The sequence below is a fragment of the Pseudophryne corroboree genome, chromosome 1, assembly GCF_028390025.1.
Source record: "Pseudophryne corroboree isolate aPseCor3 chromosome 1, aPseCor3.hap2, whole genome shotgun sequence".
Taxonomy (NCBI): Eukaryota; Metazoa; Chordata; class Amphibia; order Anura; family Myobatrachidae; genus Pseudophryne; species Pseudophryne corroboree.
In genome coordinates this window covers 963,947,860-963,972,952 of record NC_086444.1, presented here as the reverse complement: position 1 = coordinate 963,972,952, position 25,093 = coordinate 963,947,860, and the positions used below count along the sequence as shown (strand labels likewise).

The 25,093-nt window shown below is 44.2% G+C and overlaps 1 protein-coding gene across 1 annotated transcript in view; it reads left to right on the top strand.

The window, feature by feature from the left end:
* The window catches only part of RXFP1 (relaxin family peptide receptor 1), a 589,706-nt gene that overhangs the window by 486,825 nt on the left and 77,788 nt on the right, over window positions 1-25,093 (top strand). Inside the window, exons 8-12 of the mRNA XM_063920473.1 lie at window positions 14,019-14,090; window positions 17,175-17,249; window positions 18,798-18,869; window positions 22,723-22,794; window positions 23,793-23,864. Of these exons, the coding sequence (XP_063776543.1) occupies window positions 14,019-14,090; window positions 17,175-17,249; window positions 18,798-18,869; window positions 22,723-22,794; window positions 23,793-23,864 (363 nt within the window). The remainder of the gene's footprint in view (window positions 1-14,018; window positions 14,091-17,174; window positions 17,250-18,797; window positions 18,870-22,722; window positions 22,795-23,792; window positions 23,865-25,093) is intronic.

Below are 25,093 nucleotides of genomic sequence, written 5' to 3'. Positions count from 1 at the left end.
TACTGCCAGTCTGAGTGGCAGCTGGGAGATGCACGCTGCAGTTCCCCCTATGAAGCTACCATCCGGGCACACACAGCTGCAGTGCCTGCTCCTCCATTAGAGATTTGTCAGCTGTGCCGATATATATCAATGTGCAGGGGGGTTTCCAGGTACTCAGAAACCCCCCCTGCGTGCGCGTATGCTACCTCCTCACTCTTAAGCCACCTACTCTTTTCCAAAACCACTACAGCCTTTCAAAGGACATAATGGAGTGTGTGGGGTTAATATAGGGTGTGTGCTGCTTCAGTCATGCGACTTTTGGGGGCCAATGGGTAACTTTCTCTCACACTGTGGACCTCCTGTTCTAAAAAATGTATACCATAGCTATCACTTTGCTTCCAGTTCCAACTCTTCAAAAGGGAAGAGCTTGCTCGGAAGCTCTATCCCAGCACATAAAGACTTAATTGCAAATAAAAATATTTATTTTCGTTTTGCTGTTGTCAGTATTATCACATCTGATTAAAAATGCGGAATGTGATCAATATGTTCCTGTCATGATCAGCCGGTTCTCAGTTACATCAATCTGAAACAGCTACCAGTGATTTTGGTCACATCAGCACACACTGTTAATAACATTATTCTCACGACCACCATTAAAGGTTAATTTGTAGCCACTAAGGGGGTAATTCAGAGTTGATCGTAGATGTGCTAAATTTAGCACAACTCCGATCACTTTCACAGACATGCGGGTGGACGCCCAGCACAGGGCTAGTCTGCCGCACATGTCTGGCTCTGCCCCGCCGCACAGGTACAAAAGCATCGCACGGTGGCAATGCTTTTGTACCCGACGAGTAGCTCCCTACCAGCGCAGCTCCTGCACGCTGGCAGTGAGCTTCTCACCGCATCCTGGGTCGCAGTGGCTGCGTGTGATGTCATGCAGCTGCCACGGCCCTCCTCCCCAACAGTCCAGGCATGCCTCAGCTGTCCGGACCGCGCCCTGCCAACAGCGTTCTAACGCCGTTGGCATGCCCCCTCCCGCCCCGCGACCGCCTCTGCCTGTCAATCAGGCAGAAGCGATCGCAGTCCAGAAATGCTCATAGCATCTCACTGGAATCCTGGGGTGCGTGTGCGCACTCCACAAAAAGATTCAGACTGCAATAGCTGCTGCTGCAGCGATCCAGTCTGAATTACCCCCTAAGTTCTGCTGATAATTCACAGTTACACAATTCTAATTCAACCAGTAATGTCACACATATATGTAGCATGTACCTTAGCAACCATAGAGGCTTATAGATTAATTGAAAAAGCTTTAGAAAATTCTGAATTTTTAATTTGAGCACAATTATGCCAATTGCTTAAAGGTTACAAAAATAGTTACAAAATGACACACATTAATATATGTGCAACTAAAGTTTGAAAATAATAAGTAATGAAGCAGAGTCAGTAACTTACAAAGTACGAGTTATTAAAACTGTCCTGAGCGGAGTTGACTTTAGAAATGACATTGTGCATCTCAGCCTTGGTAGTGGACAACACTTACAGGTCTCCCTATAATTTATTCCTGACTAGGGCTGCTCCTAGCCCCCACTTTTGTAGATGTGTATTAGGGTCACTGTGATTCACACACATCCCTTTATCTGATTTTTCAATACTTGCAAGGATGGGCAGAAGTGTTCATACACTCTTTTAGGATAGGAAATTTGGTTTCTAGATCAGTATGTCAGAGAATATGCAACATATTTGATCTTCAACAAAATTATTGAGTGTAGGGCCGTAAATCCACGTAGAGATGGGGGATCTGAAAGACCTTTATAAGTACATTCTGTCCCCTTATGTATGATTTCAGTCCTGGGGCGGATTGGCCCAACAGGACGCCGGATCAGGTTCCATTTGGCCGGCTCAGATGTGGAAGACTCAGATGTGCTCGCACCCGTTACCCTCCGGTATTATTATTACCTGCTACTAGGCTGCGTCTGCTGCGCCGAATCAGTGGCTAAAGGGCCGCATACACTAGAACAATATGTCTGAGGCTGAAGTCGGAGGCGATTTCCCTTGAACTCTCCCGGGAGCTTCCCAGGAGTGGTTCCATACGATTCCAAATGATTTGGTACATGTGTGACTTTTTTTGCTGCGATATGTCACATGGCGACATATCGCAGGCTATTTATCGCAATGCATTCACATGTACCATAAGGTATATCGGATGGGCTGGATTAGGGTGCTAGGGGGGCTGGCCCAGAGGCATATAACTAGCAGCAGCCGCCATTAGCCCTGTGGACACTGCAGCTATAGAATGTGATGGGCTGGATTGGTGCTAGGGAGGTGGGCCAAACAGGCATATAAATAGCAGCAGCCATTTTAGCCATGTGCGCATTGCTGCTCTGTGATTAGTGAGGCTGGTTTAGACCTTCCGCGCGTTCCACATTGCTAGTGTGCTTTGCTTTGTTTGGTTTGTTTTTTCCGAACAAAGTGCTTTTTATCTTGTTCTGTGATGGATTCCTACAGGTATCAACTTCTGTTAGCCTATGGCTATCTGAAGCTGAAATGTGACAGGGGTCTTAAACGGAAGAGGCAGAGGTCGGTTTGGAGCAAGGAGTGGCTGTTGAAGAGGGGGACTCTCTCACTCACGTCGCTCCTGATTGAGATTAGGGAGAACAACCCCGAGAACTATCGGAACTACCTGCAAATGGATGATCCTACCTTACAGGAGTTGCTGGGCCTTGTGACTCCCTACATCGAGAGGCAGGACACCAAGATGCAGAGGGCCATCACTGCTGAGGAGAGGCTGACTGCTACACTGAGGTTCCTGGCTACAGGGCGGTCGGAGGAGGACATGAAGTTTGGCCCCCTTATCTCCCCCCAGGCTTTTCATGGGATCATCCCTGACACCTGCAAGGCCATTCTGAAGGTGCTGCAGGACCAGTATTTAAAGGTAGATAAAATACACACCACACCTCTTTAGTTACTTTTAAACTGTTTATAGAAAAAGTTTGTTTGTTTGTTTGTTTGTTTTTTCTTTAAAACAACGGTGCAGATTCATGCAATTATTTGCCAACATGGCACATAAAAATGTAATCAAACAGCATATCACAATTTGTGTGTATATATATATATATATAATTATTATTATTATTTTTATATATAAATAAATAATGAAATAATTAAAAGGATTAAATAATAGTTTATTTTACTTTTCATTCCCAATAAATATGGGGCGGTACTTTCACTCCTAAACTGGAGGACTACTGTATATGGTGTTTTGGGCACAGATTGGATTGGGAGAATACACACATGCTGTAAAGTGCATAATGAATGGTCCTGAACCCATTATTATGTATCTACAGCATGGGTGTATCCTCCCCCCAAAAACTGCCCCAAAAACACCATATATCCTTTACCGTACCATATTTATTGGGAATTAATAACTTTAAAACAACACCCTTAACAATGTTCAAATTCCCAATAAATATGGTGTGGTCAGGGCCGGTGCAAGGTTTCTCGGCACCCTAGGCAAAACTTCTGCCTTCTGCCCCTTCCCCCGGGTGGTCTTCTGGTTGCCGAATGTCGGGATCCCGGCGCACAGTATACCGGCGCCGGAATCCCGACACCCGGCCTACCGACACATATTCTCCCTCGTGGGGGTCCACGACCCCCCTGGAGGGAGAATAAATAGCGTGGTGCGCTTAGCGCGCCACCGTGCCTGCAGCGCGGCGAGCCCGCAAGGGGCTCATTTGCGCTCGCCACGCTGTCGGTATGCCAGCGGTCAGGCTCCCGGCGCCGGTATGCTGGTCGCTGGGAACCCGGCCCCCGGCATACCATGCTACACCCCCTTCCCCCTACCCACCCTTCATATGAAAGGCATGTTGCTCTCACCCCCTCCCCCCTACTCTGGTAAATGTCTGCTGTTCTATCCCCCCAAAATCTGCGTGCATGCTGCTGCTCATCCCCCCAGACTGTGTGCATGCCTGCTCCTTATCTCCTCCCCCCACCCCCTCACCACACCGCTGCTCTCGCCCTCTTTCCTTATCAATGCAGCGAATGCACTGTGCAGCCACCTTACCTGCAGGCTGCAGTGCAGAGTTGGAACGGAGTAGTCTGTGAAAGAACCTGGAACAAAGAGCAGTGCTGCATGTCACCCCCAGCCAGGACTCCAGGAGCTGTCAAAGTTACTGCCTGTGCCAGGTGGAGGTGGAGCTGGAGGCTGCAACACGGGAGCTTAGCAGTCACGGCTACTGTAAGATACGCATTCTGGGGGATTGCAGTGGCTGTAAAAGGTAGGGCAGCTGTAGCAGGCCGCCCCCTCAGGTCCCGGCGCCCCTAGGCAGCTGCCTAAAGCTGCCTAGTGGAAGCTCCGGCCCTGGGTGTGGTACTTTAAGATGGAGGGCTATATGGTGTTTTGGGCACAGATTGGAATGGTGAGAATACACATATGCTGTAAAGTGCAGAATGAATGGTCCCGGACCCATTTTTATGCACCTACAGCATGCGTGTATCCTCCCCAAAAAATCTGCCCCCAAAACACAATATAGCCTATACCACACTATATTTATTGGGAATTATAAGATGCCTACAAATCTTCAAACTGGGGCATGTCCTCCTCTACCTCCAGCATAGCAGAATATATGGCTGAGGAGCAGGTGGGTGTGTGTGTGTGGGGGGGGGTAGGCTGTGGTTAGGTGGGCGGAATGAGATGGGGTTGGGTGGGTGGAATAGGATGGGATTGGGTGGGAGGAAGAGTAAGAGGACGGCGGTCGAATAGTACAACATCATCATGGAGTTTGGATTTTCGGGCTTTGTTCAGCATCTTTAAATTGAGACGCTAAATCTGCTCGCATTGCAGAGGCCATAAATTCCCCAAATTTGGAGTAGTGGTCGGGGGAAGGGGGGGATTTTGGGGCTGGGCAAGTCTTGACTTTATTTCCTCGAATATGAGGTCTTCGCCCTCCTAGGCAGTGGTTGTTTTTTTTTTGGGGGGGGGGGTTCTCTTCCGGGGGCGTGGCGGAGGAGCTGGTGCTGCAGAGGTAGTGGGTGTTTTAGGGGTAGGAACTTGGGGCTAGGATTCCTCCGTATTGTGGATGATGCTGAGGTCTGGGGTGGCGGGAATCTCTACACTTCCAGTCTGTAGTAGATTAAAAAAATAAAAAAAATACACTGTTGAAATACATGTTTTAATTTTTTATTTCTATTTTTTTTATAGCTCCCTGCAAGTACATCAGAATGGCAAGCTATGGCAGAGGAGTTTGCCACCACTTGGCATTTCCCGAACTGTAGGGAAGCGATAGATGGCAAGCATGTCCGCATCAACCCTCCTGCAAATAGCAGATCCCTTTATTATAAAGGGCATTTCAGCATCGTGCTGATGGCAGTGGTGAATGGCAACTATGAATTCATCTTCATTGATGTTGGCAAAAACGGACGTGCATCAGATGGTGGGTCGCTGAAGAATACCACCTTTTACAAGCGGCTTACCACAAAGACCCTGAACTTGCCATCTAGGGAGCAAACCCAGCACGGCCTCAATTTTGTTTTCGTGGCTGATGAGGCATTCGCACTCCATGAGAACATTATGAATCTGTACCCACAAAGGCACCTGACAAGGGAGAAGCGCATCTACAATTTTAGGCTATCCCGAGCACGACGAATTGTAGAGAACACTTTTGGGATCCTGTCTAGCCACTTCCGCTTATTCCTTATGGCTATCAATTCGTAGGTGGAGAAGATTGATTGGGTGGTGACTGCGTGCTTTGTCCTGCATAACTATTTGCGCAGCAAAACCATCAAACATAGAACACTGTCCAGAGAAGCGCCAGGAGACCCAGACACTGAACACCCAGAGGAGACTTCACCATTTCCCTCTGGTGGTACCACCTTCACTCCATTTTAGATTGAGTCTACGGGCAAAACAGGTCAGGGACGAGTACCTGGCCTATTTTAATGGGGTGGGTGCAGTCAATTGGCAAGAGGCCCACATTTAGTGCACTGTGTTGGACTGATGGTGGAACTTGGAAAAACTTAAAATGTATTCAAAACATATACTTACAGATGCCAACAGAGATAGGTCACCGTCTTCAGGCTCTGGTGTGGCAGTCCGAGGGAGGGAGGTGAAACCTGTCCGGGTAGCCTCCTGGTCCAGGACAAACTCCAGCATGGGGTAGTACTAGAGTGAGGTCTTGTAAATCTGGGAAGAACCTGCTCTAGACCTTTTAGACTGTTCCATTTTTTTGTATTCTTTGAGGAACACCATACGTACGCAGGTTCTGGATCTTTTTCTTGACCCATGCTTTGTCAGCACCGGACACAAAGGGCTTGCACTACTCCACTAACTCCTCCAATGCCTCATTCCATCGCACTTTATCGGAATACCCCTTGGCCTTGACCTTCCAGAGATATTCATGGCCACGGTACAGGTCTAGTAGGCTGGTGATAAAGTCTACAGTATGTCTTGATCCAGAGATATATCTGTAATGATAGAAAAGTGGTGCACAAACTGTACATTTACAAATGGTTTTACTTAAGGTATATGGTTAAATGGTTTTTTGTTTACATGGTGTTTACATTTTTATAATATGTTTTTTGTGTAAATACTTTCCTCATTACATAAACATCAATGGTGCAGCATTGGGGTACAGTGGTGGTGAAAACATGGCTTTAGGGGGTAAAAATCACTTTGGGCACACACAAATTAAATGTGAACAATAATTTATAATACATTGGTGGTCAGTGTGATAGGTGGACAGTGTGGAAATACATACTTGGGGCAATGGAAATCCAATCAAATCGGATATACAGAGTAGAGCTCTCCTCCTGCTGCGTCGCTGCTGCTGCCGCTGATGGGAGTGTCCTGAGAATGCCAGTCAAACTTCCTACAATATATTGGAGGCACAAAAAAAAACACACACATTTTTACATACGATTCCAGGCAATTCCAATATATCAAGAGTGCAGCACTAGCGACCTAGGGGATCCGATCCAATGCTCACGGGAACACGGATCGGATACACCTCAAAAATGCCTGATTTCACCCGATATATCGGCCCGAAATTTGATGAAATCGGGCATTATCTTTCTAGTGTATGGACCCCTTAACACTGGTTGTGGCCGTGCTGGCTGTAAATGAAGAAGAGGCGGGCCACAGTAAGGGTAATGTGGCAGGTGTTTCAGCCCACCCACCCAAATCAGTGACTGCTGCCGCTGGAGACCGTATTGCCACGCGCCCACGGTAATGCTCAGCTAGCGATGTGCTGACGGCTGGCCTCTGCTTACCCAGCTGTCCTCATGTTCATGTCTCCGGCCAGCCCAGCCTCTTGCACTCTGCCCCAGCCCGTGGACAAGAGAGCCTGCATGGAGGGTGAAGCAAACATCCTGGAGAATCCTCCCCTAGCCACAGCCTGCAAAGAAGGTAAATAAAAAAAAGTGTGTGGCAGCATATCATATATAAGGGGTGGATGGTTGGGCCTAATTATAAGGGCTTAGGAGGTTGGGGGGCTGATGTGCTTAAGTATCACCGATTTAGAAAAATAATTGCTATGTATATATATATATATATATATATATTATTTTTTGTTTATTTATTTGGGCTGGGGTGGGAAGCAGACAAGAAATGTTATTGGCACTCTCTAGATTTAATATAGAGGATGTATTGTTATTAGCTTGGTGTCATCTCTTCATGATATATCCTATTCTTGAAATATGGAAACTGCCAGTCCAGTTTTTTTCTGTATCTACAGACAGTGACACACATGCTTGCTGTTTGTTTCACTTACTAGAGAAGGTGTCTAGCGAGTTTTTAAAATTACATTAAGTATCTCCACAATGTTTCAAAGGAATGCAGTTAAGACCCTGGATGTCGAAATAACGACACCGGAATCCCGACATTGTCAGAATACCGACGCCGGAACTCCGACAGCTGGGATCCTGACCACTGTAAGTATAGCCGCTGAGCTCCGATTACTGCCGGGTAGGGGGTTAGGTTTAGCCAACACTAGGGGGGTTAGGGGAAAAGGGACAGGGGTTAGCATAGAAAACTCACCCTTGTCAGGATTTCATACTTCGGGATGCTGCCCTCGGTATATTGACCCGTCTGGAGGTCTTTCATACTGAACCTGTTTCAAGGGAGGACCACAGCAGATATTTGCTGCATCCCCCATATTAGTAGTAGAAGTGATCGGGTTAGTTGTTGAGCAGTTTAATTTTTTTGCTTTTTAATTTATTTTTTTTATTTTTAGAGGACATGGCTACGCCTCGGATTTGGCCACGCCCCACCAGTACGTTGGCCCATGTCCACTCTCCACGGCCCTGACCCCGCCCTCCTCTTTAGGGCTGGTTTTTTATCACAATCCGCCCGTTTCTGTCATTCTCTTTTATGGGATGCCTTTAGCATCCTGATGGACGGCATGCCGGCAGTCATGTGATCAACCCCGGTTATGCCTAGCCGCCACCCCCCAAGGGTTAGAGTTAGGGTAGGGGATTGGGTAAAAATACTTAACCCCTTCAGCGTCAGGGTCTTCAGTATTGGGATACCAGTGCTGGTCTTTGACTGACATCTCAACGACTGGGAATGCATACCGAACCCTTTTTTACTATCAGCTTTTTTGAACCCTCTTTTGCTGCCCAGCTTTCCTTGATAGATAAGAAAATGGCCTATTATGCAATCCAGGGACGGACTGGGGTCCAACTTCGGCACTGGCAAGCAAGTGCACGCACATTAGCGGTGGGGGCGTGCCGTGAGTCAGGGGGAGTGGACTCGTGGCACGCCTCCGTTCCCATGGAGATGGGCAGGGGGGCGAGGGAGCATCTACAACAGAGAGCTGGAGGCTGCGCTGCATGCGGCATTCCCAGCTCTCTGAATGACAGGACCGGTCCACCAGACCATCAGCCTTCTGGCATTTGCCAGAAGTGTCAGATGGGCATTCCGGCCCTGATGCAATCTGAAATAGGACACGGGTAGGCTACTGGCCTGTTAATCACAGTTTGAATTCAATGCACTTAGGAATGAATAGGCCATACAGTTATTACACACAAACTTTGGAAATTACAATAGCTCTGGTTACTGACAGCTCCTATAAGAGAAACTGTGATTGAAAGTATCCTGTGAAGAGCCATGTTAAGCCTGTAGACAGGGTACTTATTAGGTGTGGGATGTGAATGAAATATATGGCACTCTGTAAACCTATTGTAAATTCTAAGGATATTTTAATGTAAGCCCCCAGGAATTATGTGATGAAATAGAGCAAAACCTTGAAGGCAAAGTACTGAATTAATTCTTATGGCCATAATAATTCTTAGTGTATTATTGATTAAAATATATAAGTTTTTAAAGTGTTATTGAATGGCTGTATAGTTATACCTGCTAAATCTGCAATGGAGACGTGGACACTAAAGACCCTGGGGTAAAGAAGGATGCGGGGGATTGGGTAAGAAAATCAAGCAGTTCACAAGGGGCAACTGGTCAGATAATTTATAATATCTATGGAGAGGATTAAATAGACAATCATTTCTAATCAATTCTCCCTCTTGCATTATTGGAGGATAAATGAAGGTTTGTCAGAGGATGTCTATAGGTAGGTGTCATTCCTGCCTAATTACAAGGAGGTTTGGCTCAATAGAATACATACGCTAGATGCATAAGCACAAAGAATACAAACAGTCTATATACTTACCAATGACAATATGAACTGTCAAAACACATTTCTCCATAAGTCATGTTTTAAGAAAGAAATCTGTGTCAACTTAAATTCATTGACCAAAATAGCATAAGGTCTGCTAATCATATGTATCTGCTGTGCAGAGAAGCTGCAGTAATCATGTATTTTCTGGAATGAGTCTTATTAACGGGATCCCGGCAGCGGAATGCCAGCTAGGGGGAGGGGGGGGGCAGTGCAACACAGGTTCTACTCCCACTCTATGGGTTTGTGAGCGCGCAGGATGTAGGGGGAGGTATTGTGACCACCGGTCACATACCAACATCCCATATTATATATATATATATATATATATATATATATATATATATATATATATATTTATATATATATATTTATTAGGGGTAGAGAAACAAAAGGAGGGGGCTCACATAGTGCAAATCACTTTTATTTAAAACAGGTAAAATCCCTTTAACAGAGGTTCCACATTAACACATAGAATCACTGTGACATAGAATCCACATTAAATGAATGAGACTCGTACCGAGGTTCTCACCCGTGTGGACTGGTTAGTGGTTACCACATGATATATACAATATAAATGCTCCAATCTCTCCCTGCCAGTAAGAGCTGTGCTGCACTGGGAACCGGGACCTCACACCGCGCCAGCGGCTTACGGAACACCAACACAGGCAGCTTGGAGATGGGTACATTTAGCAAGCCACACTTCTACTAGTTTCACATGTAGCTTCATCAGAAGGCTGGCCTGCTGGACGTGATGCCTGTCATTTATAGTGCTGGTTTCACACAGATGCAGCTTAATGAATCATGACACCTGGAGCAATTACTCCACTAAAACATGCTTCTTCTATTAGAAGATTTCATAATCAGAGCCTTCCATTTATAACAGTTTCAATACTAGCAGCAATGTTACACAAATGTTAGAACAAGATATTAAAAAGAAATAGACGGTAGTTGAGAACTTAGAGCAGAACAATACATTTAAATATGCTTGAATACCTCCAAAGTGGGACATCTTGTGATGTCAGTGTGCTCTGGCCGGGGGGCCCCCTGACAGAGGGGGGCCTGGGGTACAGTATGCCCTGCATCCCCCCTTTAATCTGGCTATGTCCTGAAGGCAGAAGACGTCGGAAGTCCTGGATGGGCGGCATGGGCGGCGGCTATGCAAAAGAGCTTAGCAGCCGCCGCCCACCTGGTGAAGATGCTGAAAGCCCTGAGGAAGGCGGCGGCCATGCAAAAGAGCTTAATGACCGCCGCCTCCCAGGTGAAGACGCCGGAGGAAGACGCTGGAAGCCCTGGGGAGGTGGCGCCCCCCCCCCCCCAGGTGAAGACGCCGGAAGTTTATTTGACAGGGTCTTCATCTGGGGGCGGCGGCCTTTAAGCTCTTTTGCGTGGCCGCCGCCCCCAGGTGAAGACCCTGTCAAATAAACTTTTTTTTTTTTAAAGAGACTGGTGTTTTTATTTTAATATTTTCTTTACAAGTGGAGAACAGGTGCCAGTAGGCCATTTATGTCCGGGCATGCTGGCACTTGTGGTTCTCCATGTGCCAGCATGCTGGGGCAGGCTTGCTGGGACCTGTTGGCCACCTGTAAAGAACAATATTACTGTTCTTTACAGGTGGACCACAGGTGCCAGCGGGCCATTTATGTCCGGGCATGCTGGCACTTGTGGTTCTCCAAGTGCCGGCATGCTGGGGCAGGCTTGCTGGGACCTGTAGGGCACCTGTCAAGAACAATATTAACAATGAACCCCGCACCCACCGCCACCAGGGGTGCGGGGCATAGCACTGGGCTATCAGCCCAGTGCTGGTTGTTGCTCGGGAGAGGGACCCCATTTTCATTTTTTGGGGTCCCCACTTCCGAGGAATTCCAGCCCTGGGCTGATAGCTGATTGGTTTGGGGGGGCAGATTAATGTTATGGCAGGGGGACCCCATACCGAGTGTCTCCCCTGCTATGGCATTACCCCCCCCCCGGCTGGTTCTGCCCGGTGCTGGTTTCACGAATGTGGGGGGGGGGGGCTACACTTTTTTTTTTTTTACCCCACTCTATGGGGGGGGGGGCTGCTTGTGCCTCCCCAGCCACCGACCTCACCGCACGCCACTGACAGTACATCATGTGGTATCATATGTGAGAACCTCGGTATGAGTCTCTATCATTTTAATGTGGATTCTATGTCACAGTAATCCTATGTGTTACTGTGGATCCTCTGTTAATGGGATTTTACCTGTTTTAAATAAAAAAGTGATTTGCCCTTGCACCCCCTCCTATTGTTTCTGTATCTAGAGTATCTCACTCCAGGAGTCTGCAGTTTCTACAGGAGGGTGCAGCGTTTTTTTTTTTTTTTTTTTGAAAGGCTAGAAACCCAGTGCTATATCACAGAGTTTTGATGACAGTGAGGAGTCTTTTTTTCCATTTTCTAAGTGGAAACTGAACATTGACCAGCGCACCTCTACACCAGTTTGTTTACATACATACATACATATATACATACATACTCTAATAGTTATGACCTGTTTACTAATTGGGGAATTATCTCTGTGAGGCAAAATAATTGGGACTATTTTCTGATCAAGTTTTGATTACTGCTCAGAGCTACTTCCCTCCCCATATCAGCATAAATGCTGCCCCTCTGAGGTACCTCCCATGAGAGCATATACAAACACCTCCTGTATGGCCTTGGGAACACAAAATGGAAGAGCCATTTTTCCTTTCCTGGAGTACAGCAGATTATTTCTAGACGTCAACTGTTATGAGTGCCTCCTATGATCTTAAGCTTACTTGCGGAGTGCTTTACCTATAACAGCCCCCTTTCCTGGAGCTACAATCGTTCAGTGGTCCACAGCAGCCACCAGGACTTAAACTCTAAGTAGTGTAAGCTCAAGATCACACACGTATATTTTTAAAGGGAACTGAACACCTCAGACAATACTAAAACTAGAAACCGATAACAGCATGCCAGATCTTCAGTATAATACAGGCAATCTTTACTGAAGAGTATGCTCATCAGTTTTCTAAATAGCAAAATATTTTTTTTTTTTTGCTGGATAATACTCTAAATAATACAAGTATTTTCCACAATAGAGAATTAACGGGCAGTACGGACGGTGTAATGGTTAGCATTACTGCTTCACAGCACTGAGGTCATGGGTTCGATTCCTGCCATAGCCCTAACTGTGTGGAGTTTGTATATTCTCCCTGTACTTGCGTGGGTTTCCTCTGGGTGCTCCGGTTTCCGCCCACAATCCAAAAATATACTGGTAGGTTAATCGGCTCTCAACAAAAATTAACCCTGGTGTGAATGTGTGTGCGTGTACATGTGGTAGGGAATATAAATTGTAAGCTCCACTGGGGCAGGGACTGATGTGAATGGGCAAATATTCTATGTAAAGCGCTGCAGAATATGTGTGAGCTACATAAATAACTGGTAATAAATAATAATGAGAAATAACAGATTATTTTTTTTTGCATGCGTAGGTTAATACGTGGAATATAGTCTTCAGTAGCACACCATATAGCTTCACCATAGAGAAACATCATCCGGTAACAGGCTTTCCAAATGATACAGGCAGCTTAACTTTGCTGAGCAGCTCAGAGTATAAATCCAAGTATGCATTAGGAGAAGACAGGATGAGACTGATTACAACTCATAACAGAGTGTCCAAGGAGACTAGCTATAAGGCCTGAAACATCAGTCAATGAACCAAGCAAAGTTCTTCAGTAACTCCAGCTGCGGCAATTAGGAGTCCAGCACAATGAGACCTGTCTGCACAGCTGACTGGTTACAAGGAGACTGATTGGAACTCGTAGAACTAACCTGGCCATGATCTACTAAGCTGTGCTTATTACAGATTCTAACATTAACTTTTGATATTTTTCTCCTGTTTTGACATAGGGCCTGATTCAAAGGTGCACACATTGTCAGTTGCCGACACAGCAGAGCAATGTTTTGCTATTGCGCATATGCCAAAGCCGTAGCATGCATGCACAACAACTGATTAGCGATGGCAGATGCACAGAGGATTTATGCACAAAGTGAGTGACCGGTAGTCAGGGAGGTAACGGGCTGTGTCGGGACCATTTTCTGGGTCAGCCACTATGAATTCATACAAAGTTATTCAGAGGTTTGATGTTGCAACAGGTGTATGACCGATATTCCCGCTTTTGTACGTAAGCGATGGATGTAAGTAGCCGGCAGTGTATGCACAAGATAGCGGTTAAGTCATTACCATATTTCCCAAGTCCGCTGCGTATGAAGTCACAGCTGTGCATGTAATTGTGTACACCTCTGAATCAGGCCTACAGACACTAGATATTGGGAAAATAGCTATTCATTGATTCTCAGAATTTAATATTCCGTTTTTATCTTGCTTTCAACAGAGTCATTGAGAACAACAAAATTAACCAGCTCTCCCCCCAGGTGTTTCTAGGATTGGATTCCCTTATACTTCTGTAAGTCAGTTAAATTAAAACTTCTAATGGCAAATGTAAACCGTTTTATTTGGGTGATTCAAGTTGCTGACGTGTTGTTGTTGTTTTTTTGTTATTATTTTTTTTTTAAACAAAAGCGATTAATACAGTATTGAAACATTGCTGTGCCATTAATATAATATAATATGTAGTAACATAGTCCTGGAGTGAGAAATTACCAACAAGGGACCAAGGCTTGTCCCATTATATTAAATCTTTTACAGCTATTGTTTTAGAGATTTTACATTTAGCCACAAAACAGACACCCTCCCCCGAAACCTTGCACTTGAAATTGATGCAGTGAAGAAAACTAATTACATGGTGCAGCAATCTTTTATATCACTTCAGCTTTATTAGACATTGTGCTAGATTTATGAAAGCTTGGACAAAGATTAAGTGGAGAGAGATGAAGGGAGAGATGTATTAAACTTCAGAAAGTGATACAGTGGAGAGAGATAAAGTACCAGCCAATCAGCCCCTAACTGTCATGTCACAAGTTGTGTTTGGGAAAAAATGACAACCGCTGATTGGTACTTTATCTCTCTCCCCTCAAGTACTGACCAATCAGCTTCTAACTGTCATGTTAGAGGCTGTGTTCGAAAGAATAGTACTACAGTATTTACAAAGAAAATGTAACTGCATATATTAATTTAAAATCCAATAAATAATGCTGGGCATATACACTACAATTATTTCTGGCTGATCTGCCTGATTTCAGATGGGGATTGGGATAGGGATAGGGATGTGATGCCAATTTGTGGGACCTGTGGTGCCAAATGTAATAGCGTGAGAGTTTCAGAGAGAGAGATTTGGTAAGGGTTTTTTTTTTTTTTTTTTTAAGTGGCAATCATTTACACTGCAAAACCAGGTTGATCTTGCTGTGTAAATGATTGCCACTTAAAAAAAAACTGCAAAAGCTTACCAAATCTCTCACTTTTTGAAACTCAGGAAGTGAGAGGTTGAGAGGTCTCCATCTCCTGGACCAATAACACATGCAAAAGGGATGTCACTGACCTCAGTCGGGTGAAATCAGCCTACACCAGTGCAGAAAGATGGCTACTGTGCTTTCCTGCAAAACTAGCCATAAAAGTGACAAAGTAAGAGAAAGGAGAGGGAGAGTGGAAATTTCAATAAACAAAACGCTGAATTAATTCCATCCACTCACTATACACTCACAAGACACACCCTAACATCCACATTCCCACACAATAGGATACGCAAACTGCTGCCCACAAATCATCCATAAGATGGGGACCACAATGTAAAACTGTAATTTAACCAGTGGCAGCTCCAGATGTGAGGCTGCACTGCAGTCCAGAATTCAAAATGGGGAGCCACACCAACTGCCAGTGAGTCCCGGACTGAATTTTAGACCGTGCTGCAGCCCCACATCTGGGGCCACCACTGAATATAACTCCTCATCTGCCGCAGGCTTGAGGTTAAAAGCCATTAGGCTTATTTCAGTCTTCCATTATTTGCATCTACAGTGACCCTGACAAGTAAATTTTTGTTTTTGTCATTGTTAAAAGCAACTAGAGTATAAACACAAAAAAAGAGGTAATTGTATGTATGCCAGTGCCTAGGGATTTTTTTTACGTTATATAATATACACACACTATAATGTATATAGTATACATTTAACACAAAAATGATGTAGATAGCAACTAAAGAGCATGGTATACAAGCAAGCGAATAACAAGGAAAGGTAAAGGCACAGATTTATATTAAATATGATATGTTCATAAGATACTCAGAATAAAATACATTGAAGAATCATAACTATACACCTCCTATATGTTAACTAAACCAGTTGGAAGTACTTTCAGTGTTTGCTACCAGTCAGACCCTGAGAAGTCTAATATATGGCTCCAAAATGTATAGAATACATTTAGCTACCATCAGAGGGAAGGCAAATACTTTTAATTTATATGAAGCCAGGACCTGAACAACCAATAGGCTGGGGGGGAGGGGTGCAGCGCCCATTGCCCGTGGACTCACGGTGCTCAACCCAAAAATTCTCGCCCTGGCTGGTTCCGTTCCCAAAGGAGCGCTGCTCTCAGAGCCGCTGCAGACACCACGGGAGGAGGCCGGGGAGTGACAGCCTCAGCACAATGCACTGAAGCCACCAGCCAGTAAGACCGAGCGGAGTCGGACTCAGTGCAACTACTTTTTTTTATAGATTGGCCAATGGTAAGCTCCAAGACATTATTGCCCAGCATTAATACTATTTGTAGTTATAGAATGAGAGGTCTATGTTTGTAGTAGGGATTAATAATTTGAAATTAATACATTTTAAATTTAAAAAAATAAATCGGAAGCCTCAAGACTCTTGACATCGTTAAAAAAAAACTGTAATGTAGAATCAATGGGGCAGATGTACAGTATTAACCTGGAAACGGTATAAGGAAGTGATAAACCAGTGATAATTGCAAGGTGATAAACGCACCAGCCAATTGGCTCCTGTCAATTTGCATACTGGAGCTGACTGGCTGGTATGTTTATCACCTTGCACTTATCACTGGTTTATCAATTCCTTATGCCTTTTCCAGGTTAATACATCTGCCCCAATGTTCCCAAACGTTGAAATAGTACTGCGCCTCTTTCTAAGTATGGCAGTCACTAACTGTTATTCATTGAAAGTGACTTCCTGCGGAACTTGATGTTCGATGATATAATCGAAAAGTTTGCAGCTTCCAAAGCCAGAAAAAGGAGCTTGGTGTAAACTGTTGATGTAAACCGGGAGTTTGACGACTATATTTAATGTATCATTTCGTATTATTGTCATTAGTCTATGTTTCTATAGAATAAAAAAAAATACAATTTGTATCAGCAAACAATTGAATCTGTGGTAAATTTTGACAAATAATTACAGATTTTTAGCCGAATATTAGCAAAAAAATCTAAGCAAAGAAATTGGTGGTGGGGGAAGGGGGAGCACTTCTGTATTAGAATAGGGTGGCTTGAACCCTTAATCAGGCCCTGTATGAAGTCATAAATAAAGTTAATACATATTTTCTAGTGTGACCTTTAAGTCACGATTGATTTATCTATGTATTTCTCTTGCAGAGTAATGCTGAACAACTTCTTGGGTCGATTGCCTGACAAACCTCTCTGTCAACACATGCCTAAACTAAACTGGCTGTAAGTATAGAAGAGGAAAACACAAATCATGGGTTTCATTAAGCATGAATCTGTGCACTGGTGTACTTGATGTTGTTGCTTGCTATATTGTTCAGCAGTGTTCTGTGTATTACACTAAAGTATGGATATATGATTTATCTTTGTATATATTTCCTATTATGTCATAAAGGTTTCTCTCCAGGAGGGATTATTATCCAATTATATTAATAAAAACTTTGACTACTCCCAGATGCCTAACAGTAGTTACATAGAAAGTGCAGCTTTATATATAACTTTCCATGTATGATAAATTATGGGATTAGGCACGCTCATATTAGTAAGGAGGGGACTGGGATCTACACAGACATGCAGAATGTCTATTCTCTATCTATTTTCCACAGTTGAGGATCACAATGTCATAGATGTGGCCACACTCATCGTGGCTGTGACTAGGTGCGGGTGCGCCTCGTTAGCTGTAATGCACACGCATGCCGACGTGCACCTCTTAGTTGCACCTGCACTCCATTAACATTGCAGTGAGTGGCAAAAGGCGTAGTCCGGCGTACTAAGTCGCGGGTGTGACTAGGCGCACGGGATTGCAGCCACAATGAGCATGGCTACATCTGTATTTCAAGGTCTAAGGCAGGAGTTCCCAACACCGGTCAAGCAGTGATGTGCGGTGGGATGAGGCAGGTGAGGCAGAGCCTTTCCTGTCATACTTACGTTTAAACTAGAGTTTTGACTGAATAAAGTACAGGTTGAGTATCCCATATCCAAATATTCCGAAATACGGAAAAATTCGATATCCAAAATACCTCTGGTCCCAAACATTTTGGATAAGGGATACTCAACCTGTATATGGAAAATACTAATAATATGTTTGAAATATCTTCTTTGCATTATTCTAATAATTTTTATAGCCCAAACTCTGGAGTAAAAAGTCTATGGCAGGTGAGGCAGTGCCTCACCTGTGTATCCTTTCCACCCATCTCTAATCAAAACTCACCAGATTTCCAGGAGTTTATACTGCTGCACCTGTGTACAATGCCCAGATGTACGCTTTGGCTCATATATTGCATGAAAATCTGTCTCTGGGGTTAGCCAGTGTCTCCTGAGCCATTTAGCTCACCGCACGTCCCTGCGGTCAAGCACACTAAAACCGGGTACACACTGGAGAGATATTGGCCCGATAGGTCATTCCAGTTCAGCTGGAAAAGTCATAACGGGCATATCACTCTGTGTGTATGCCCAATATGCGGGTACCCGCGGTCATAGCGACTCCGCCTGGTTAGCCCTGCTGCACGACCAACTAGATGATAACGCTAGCAGCTTAATTTTAAGTACAGTAAATGAAGGACGAAACGATGTGTCGCTCCGTCGTTCATACATTGTTCTGGTGTGTACCCAGGATCCGATATGTCGGTTCAACAGGCCACCATATCGACTAGGTACACATTGTCCAGTCTGTACCCAGCTTGATAGTCCAACGGTTTCCTTTGAATAACACTTACTATTTCCGATGCTTGCATTGCATGTCATATTCAAATTTTTTTTTTTTTTCTTTCATAGAGATTTTGAAGGTAATAACATTCCCACCTTAAAGAACACAACCTTTAGTTCCTGCACTACGCTAACTGTCCTGTAAGTAACTCCATTCTAAATGTTTTATCATTGCCTAGTAAATGTCATGTGTAGAGTACTCCGGCCCGAAACTAGGATTTTTGTCACCCGGGGCAAGGCATTAATTTGGCACCCCCTCCCCCCTTAAAAAAATATATATAATAATAATAATAATCATCCAAAAAAAAAAAACCTGTCAGACTACAATAATCAAAGTTACAAAGAAAAAAGAGAGACTCTGTGTTGGGGCACGCTTGAAAAACTTGTGAAAACCTGTGCGGCACCAAACTGACCTTTTCCAGACTACAATAATCGGAAGATTTTGCTTTTGCAATCAACCTTGAATTAGGCCCTATATCATAACACTTCACTACTGTACTACATTCCCCTATCCACTGCACCACACTACACCACACCACTATACTGCATCCCCTACACGCTGAACTACATCACTACACTACATGTCCTTATACACTGCACTACATACCCTATATGCTACACTACATAACTATATATGCTACATTACATCATTGCACTACATGCCTGTATATGCTGCAATACATTACTACATACCTCATATGGTACAATACATCACTATACTACATCCCCCTATAAGCTACACCAAATCCCCCCATCTGGGAGGCAAAGCGGAGGTTGATACTGCTATCTGAAAAACACAGCACCAACAGCTCGCTTCTATACTGTAGCTTGCACGGTGCACTGCACGCTAGTTGCAGCACTGCATGGCAAAGAAGAGAGTTTAAGACACTAGCCAGCATAGGAGCTCACCTGCACAGCATCGGAGCCAGCTGCGGGCAGACAGGCGGGTCAGAGACACTGCCCTGAGAGCAGTCTGCTGTCTCACTGGAGCAGCACAACACTGCCAGCAAAAAAACACAAACACCTGCTCCTCTCTAACTCTTCGGCTCCCTCTCAAATCCTGCACCTGGGGCGTATGCCCCCTTAGCCCCCCCTAGTTGCGGCCCTTGAGTACTATACAAATGTAATCAATTGCATTTTGCATAGAAATTGGTAGTTAATTCAGTCTCTGTTGCTGTGAATACCAGTGTTTGGGACTAAACAGGATGTGCAATTAAAATTCAATTGGGCACATACGGTACAATTTGTTTTGCTAAAATGTAATTTATGTGCAGTATACCATGCAGACAAACCTAAGAAATTGACTGTGCATATGAGAACATGCACTGACAGTCACATGCTATCTACAGTATGAGTCCATGAATACATTTTGTTTTCAATTATTAAAAATCAAGTGAAAGCACAAACAATGGAGCTCACCCTGAGTTGTCAGATGCAGTGCCTGCCTATGTTCACATAAGTTAGGGATATTTAGTGCCTGCACATGCATCTAAAGAACTGGCTGGTGCTTGTGTCCCACGGTGTGTTAGCACTGAGTCACACACCAAGTCACAGGACTGACTGAGCCACACAAACTTTGGAATGTATTAGGCCAGTGGTTCTCAAACTCTGTCCTCAGTACCCCACACGGTTCACGTTTTCCATGTCACCCAGCAGCTGCACTGTGTATCATCAACTGTCACATTTTAAAAATCTACAGGTGGCCTACAAAACATGGACCGTGTGGAGTCCTGAGGGCAGAGTTTGAGAACCTGTGTATTAGGCATTCCTGGGCGTAGGCTGTATAGACACACAGAGATAGTCATTGCTACTGCAGCCACTCAAAGCAGGCGTTCCAGCCCTTACACAGTCAGACACGCGGCTGTACACCAGGGGAAGGGCTCATACTAGCATTTGCTAAAAGACGCAGATGGCTACAACTACGGCAGAGGACGCCAATACAGTGGCAGCAGCCCGGAATCGGTCCCACTACCTTATTTCCTAACTCTACAGAACTGCTAATGCGCCATTTTCCAGAGCAACTATATAAATCAGCACATTCTTTAACACTATTTATGCTGAGCAAGAAACACATTTTTATCTTTAAAGAGAACTAATAAGAAAAATAACTTCCAAATTGTAATGGATCTGCATAAATTAGCATTTTGCAAACACGTCTTATTTATGGAATAAGGAATTAATTACTATACATGACCGCTTTAGCCAGCTAACTTATTTCTGTGTTTCATTTTAAGCAACTAGTGTTTCCAGTAATATTTATTAGCTCCTAGACAGAGTAAAGGAAAATGGGGGTAATTCAGACCCGATCACTGCTGTGCGTTTTCACACAGCGTGCGATCAGATCTGAAGTGCGCATGCAACGGCGCGTCGGACGACTGCACTGGGCATCGGTGCCTAGCAATAAGGATGGGGCGAAAATTTCGAACGCACGGGCGTTCACAAGGTGGTTGACAGGAAGAGGCCATTTGTGGGTGGCAACTGACCGTTTTACAGGAGTGTCCGGAAAAACGCAGGCGGGCTCAGCCGTTTACAGGGAGGGTGTCTGACGTCCGCTCCGGGCCCGATCAGCTTGAAACAATTGCAGTGGCTGAGTAAGTCCTGGGCTGAGCAGAGACTGCCCAAACATCAGACCTTTCCCCCTCCCCCTGTAGGCAGCGACTTATCTGATCACAGGGCAGCAAAAAACGCATCCTAGCGATCAGGTCTGAATTACCCCCAATATTTCCAGGCTATATAGAAAGCAGCCTTTCGTAGGAAACATCGTGAAATTCTCAATGCAAAACTTCATTGTTCCTGACTGACAGCTGCATTCAATAAAAGATCTATCTTCATGTCATACACTTAACATTATGAGTTGTTGAATCTCGAATCCCTTGGTGCAGCATGTTATACTTTTATTTGAAAGACATTAGCAGTATAGGATGGTATACACCACATGGATGGATATAGTTATAGACCCTTCTGAGTTCTTTAATCAGTATCCATGAGTCTTGTTAAAATATGCGGGGCAGTTAAATAAGTCATTTGGCAAAGTTTCTTTACAAAGGGGTTGATCCATATAAACAAAAGTAGGCAGTGCCCAGGACACGTAGGGGTGTGGTATATTTTGTCAACATTCATAATGTCGACGTGAGAATGTCAACATGATGTAATGTCAACATACAGCATGTTGACTGATTAAATGCCAACATGATTAGAATGTTGACCAAATGTCCGTGGTAGTCTAATGGTGACTTATCTGGTACAGAAGGTTTGGTCTTCTGGGTCTGGCAGTGACATCCTGAGGACTTTCAGTGGATACTGCATGACTTACGCAAGTATGATTAATCCTAACCCCTAACCACCCCTTAGTGCGTAACCCTAACACTTCCCTCCTGCAGCCTAACCCTCCCCCTAGTGCATAACCCTAACACTTCCCTCCTGCAGCCTAAACCTCCCCTTAGTGCATAACCCTAACACTTCCCTCCTGCAGCCTAACCCTCCCCCTAGTGCATAACCCTAACACTTCCCTCCTGCAGCCTAACCCTCCCCCTAGTGCATAACCCTAACACTTCCCTCCTGCAGCCTAACCCTCACCCTAGTGCATAACCCTAACACTTCCCTCCTGCAGCCTAAACCTCCCCTTAGTGCATAACCCTAACACTTCCCTCCTGCAGCCTAACCCTCCCCCTAGTGCATAACCCTAACACTTCCCTCCTGCAGTCTAACCCTAACACTTCCCTCCTGCAGCCTAAACCTCCCCTTAGTGCATAACCCTAACACTTCCTTCCTGCAGTCTAACCCTCTGTTATCAGTCAGTGCAGAATGTTGATATTTACAGTACACGCGACATTGTGAACATGTTGGTATTATGCGGGTGCTAACATGGTCGATTTCAACAATGTCAAAATCATAACTTAATCTATCACAGTGGCACCTAAGCGACATCTGGCTGTCCTGCTGATATGTAGATGTCTTTGTGTCTTTGAGTCACTCAATAATCTTTGTTTTGCAGAGTTCTGCGTAAGAACAAAATCCTCACCATAAGCAGCAGCGCCTTTTCCTCCCTGTCTAGATTGGATGAGCTGTAAGTACAGAACGCCGAGCCACATTTTTGTCATGTCGGAGAACACCACATCTTTATATGTGGCCAGTGTATAAAGTCTGTTCTAATACTCAGCATTGACATACTGAACCTGCAGCTTGTTTCTATATGGAAGAACCAGGAGCTGTTGCTAACAGCAACAGAGAACCTAATTGATTACTAGTGCAAGGTTATTGGTACAATAGTTTAAATGGTATAACTGGCAGGATTTTGACATTCAGGTACTGTAAATTCTATGGATATTAGAAATAATTGAGGGGTTGTGACCATATAAAAGTGTGAGGCTAGTCTGAGAAATGTGGGTTGCCTTCTAATAGCCATAACAATTTACATTAGGTGGTGCTATATTTGTTATAAAATACCAATTCCACTTCTGAATTGAAGACATTTTGAAATCCCTGTTTATACAGACATTCACAGAGGCTTATATGTGTATTGCCAATCCTTGTATATTAAAACACCTATTCCCATACTTGCCTAATTTTGAAAAAGCATTTCAGGGAGAGTTGGCAAGTATCCCTATTCCTAATGCTGGCCAGAATTCAGCCAGGAATGCCCAGGTGTACCAAGCTTCTCCTTTGGACAGAACAAAATGGTGCACCATGCAGTCTACTTCACCTTAATATACAGTACTAAGAGTCTTTTTCAGGTCGCATCGCCTCAATTTGCCCTACAAAAAGCCAATGCGCACTCGCAGGTCCCGTCATGCACGTGCGCACCTGGCTAATGCGATCGGATCACATTGGCTGTGAGGCGTTCATTGTACGGCGACATGGCATTGCAGGGGCGGGTTGCTTTGAACAGGGCCGCTCCAACGGAAAAAATGGCGCCGGGCCACCTTCACAGCCAGGGTCGTCCACAGTTGCAAATTAAATTGAAATTAATAATATCAATACAAATAAAAAAAGCCCATAAAGCAGCACATTTATTTTTTGCATTAAATTAATTTGATAACAATTTGTTTCTTTTTACATTACCAGGGACTTGGCTAATAACAGAATCAAAGCATTTTCTCCATCTTTACTTAAGGACATGAAGGAATTATCACAATTGTAAGCTATTTGCATGTTACCAATATATTGCTTTTTAATTGGTTGCATTAACATAATATACTCCTGTAATGACATTTCATTATGCAAAACTTGTTTTCCAGCTGACATTGGTAAGCTGTTGCATTTATCTGCCATCATCTAAATACCTTGGGACAAGTACCTCAAATGTGATGTTAGCTTTAACCTAATCTATGTTTGACTAATGAAAGCTACTATTTGATTGCCTGGAGTAAGCACCATATTAACATGCTTTGTTTGTGTACATGAGTGTTTATTGCATTTATTATATCATTGTATGTAGTGGTACAATGGCTGTGTATTCATAAAAGGAACTACATTATCCTCTCTTTTACTTTATAGAGTCCACATAAATCTGAAAAATTCACTTTAGATGAAATGCAATCAGTCATTTTTATTACAGCAGTCACATCACTTGTATAGCAATTTATTTTTCAGGTTCGGTAAACCTTAGTTACAGTACTTATTAAAAATAACAAATTTAATAAAATGTATGTTCAAAAACTAGTTAAACATGTATGTCCTTTATACTCTGCTGCAGTGATTTTCAACCTTTTTCAATTTGCGGCACCCCAGCCAAGATCTTAAAATTGCCAAGGCACAACACCAGTAACCCCCCCCCCCCCCAAAAAAAAAAAAAAAAAAAACCCCAACAACAAACAAACAAACACACATTGGCCCCCCACGGGGATAAAACACAGTAATTTAACACATTGCCCCCCCTCACAGTAGTGCCACACATTTGCCCCCACAGTTATACCACACATTAGCTCCCACTGTAATAAAACAGATTTCTAATAATGCCACACACCTACCCCCATAGTAGTTACACACCTGCCCCACATAGTAGTTACACACCTGCCCCCCATAGTAGTTACACACCTGCCCCCCATAGTAATGCCACACACCTGCCCCCACCAGTAATTCCACACATTGCCTGCCTGCCCCCCACCCACTGTAATTACACAGATTAATATATATATTTTTAATATACAGATATACAGTACCTGTACAAAGGGAACCTGGAATATTTCCCTCTCAGTGGGGAGAAGTGGAAGCAGGCAGCACGGAGCAAGGAGCAGCATTGTGCGGGCAGACATGAATGTGATGGCCCGGGTAGTATAGAATCGCACTTCAGTGAGATCAGGCCTGCTCTCACGGAATTGCAGCGCTGTGCTACCCGTGCACTGGTTACTAATGGTGGCGAAAGG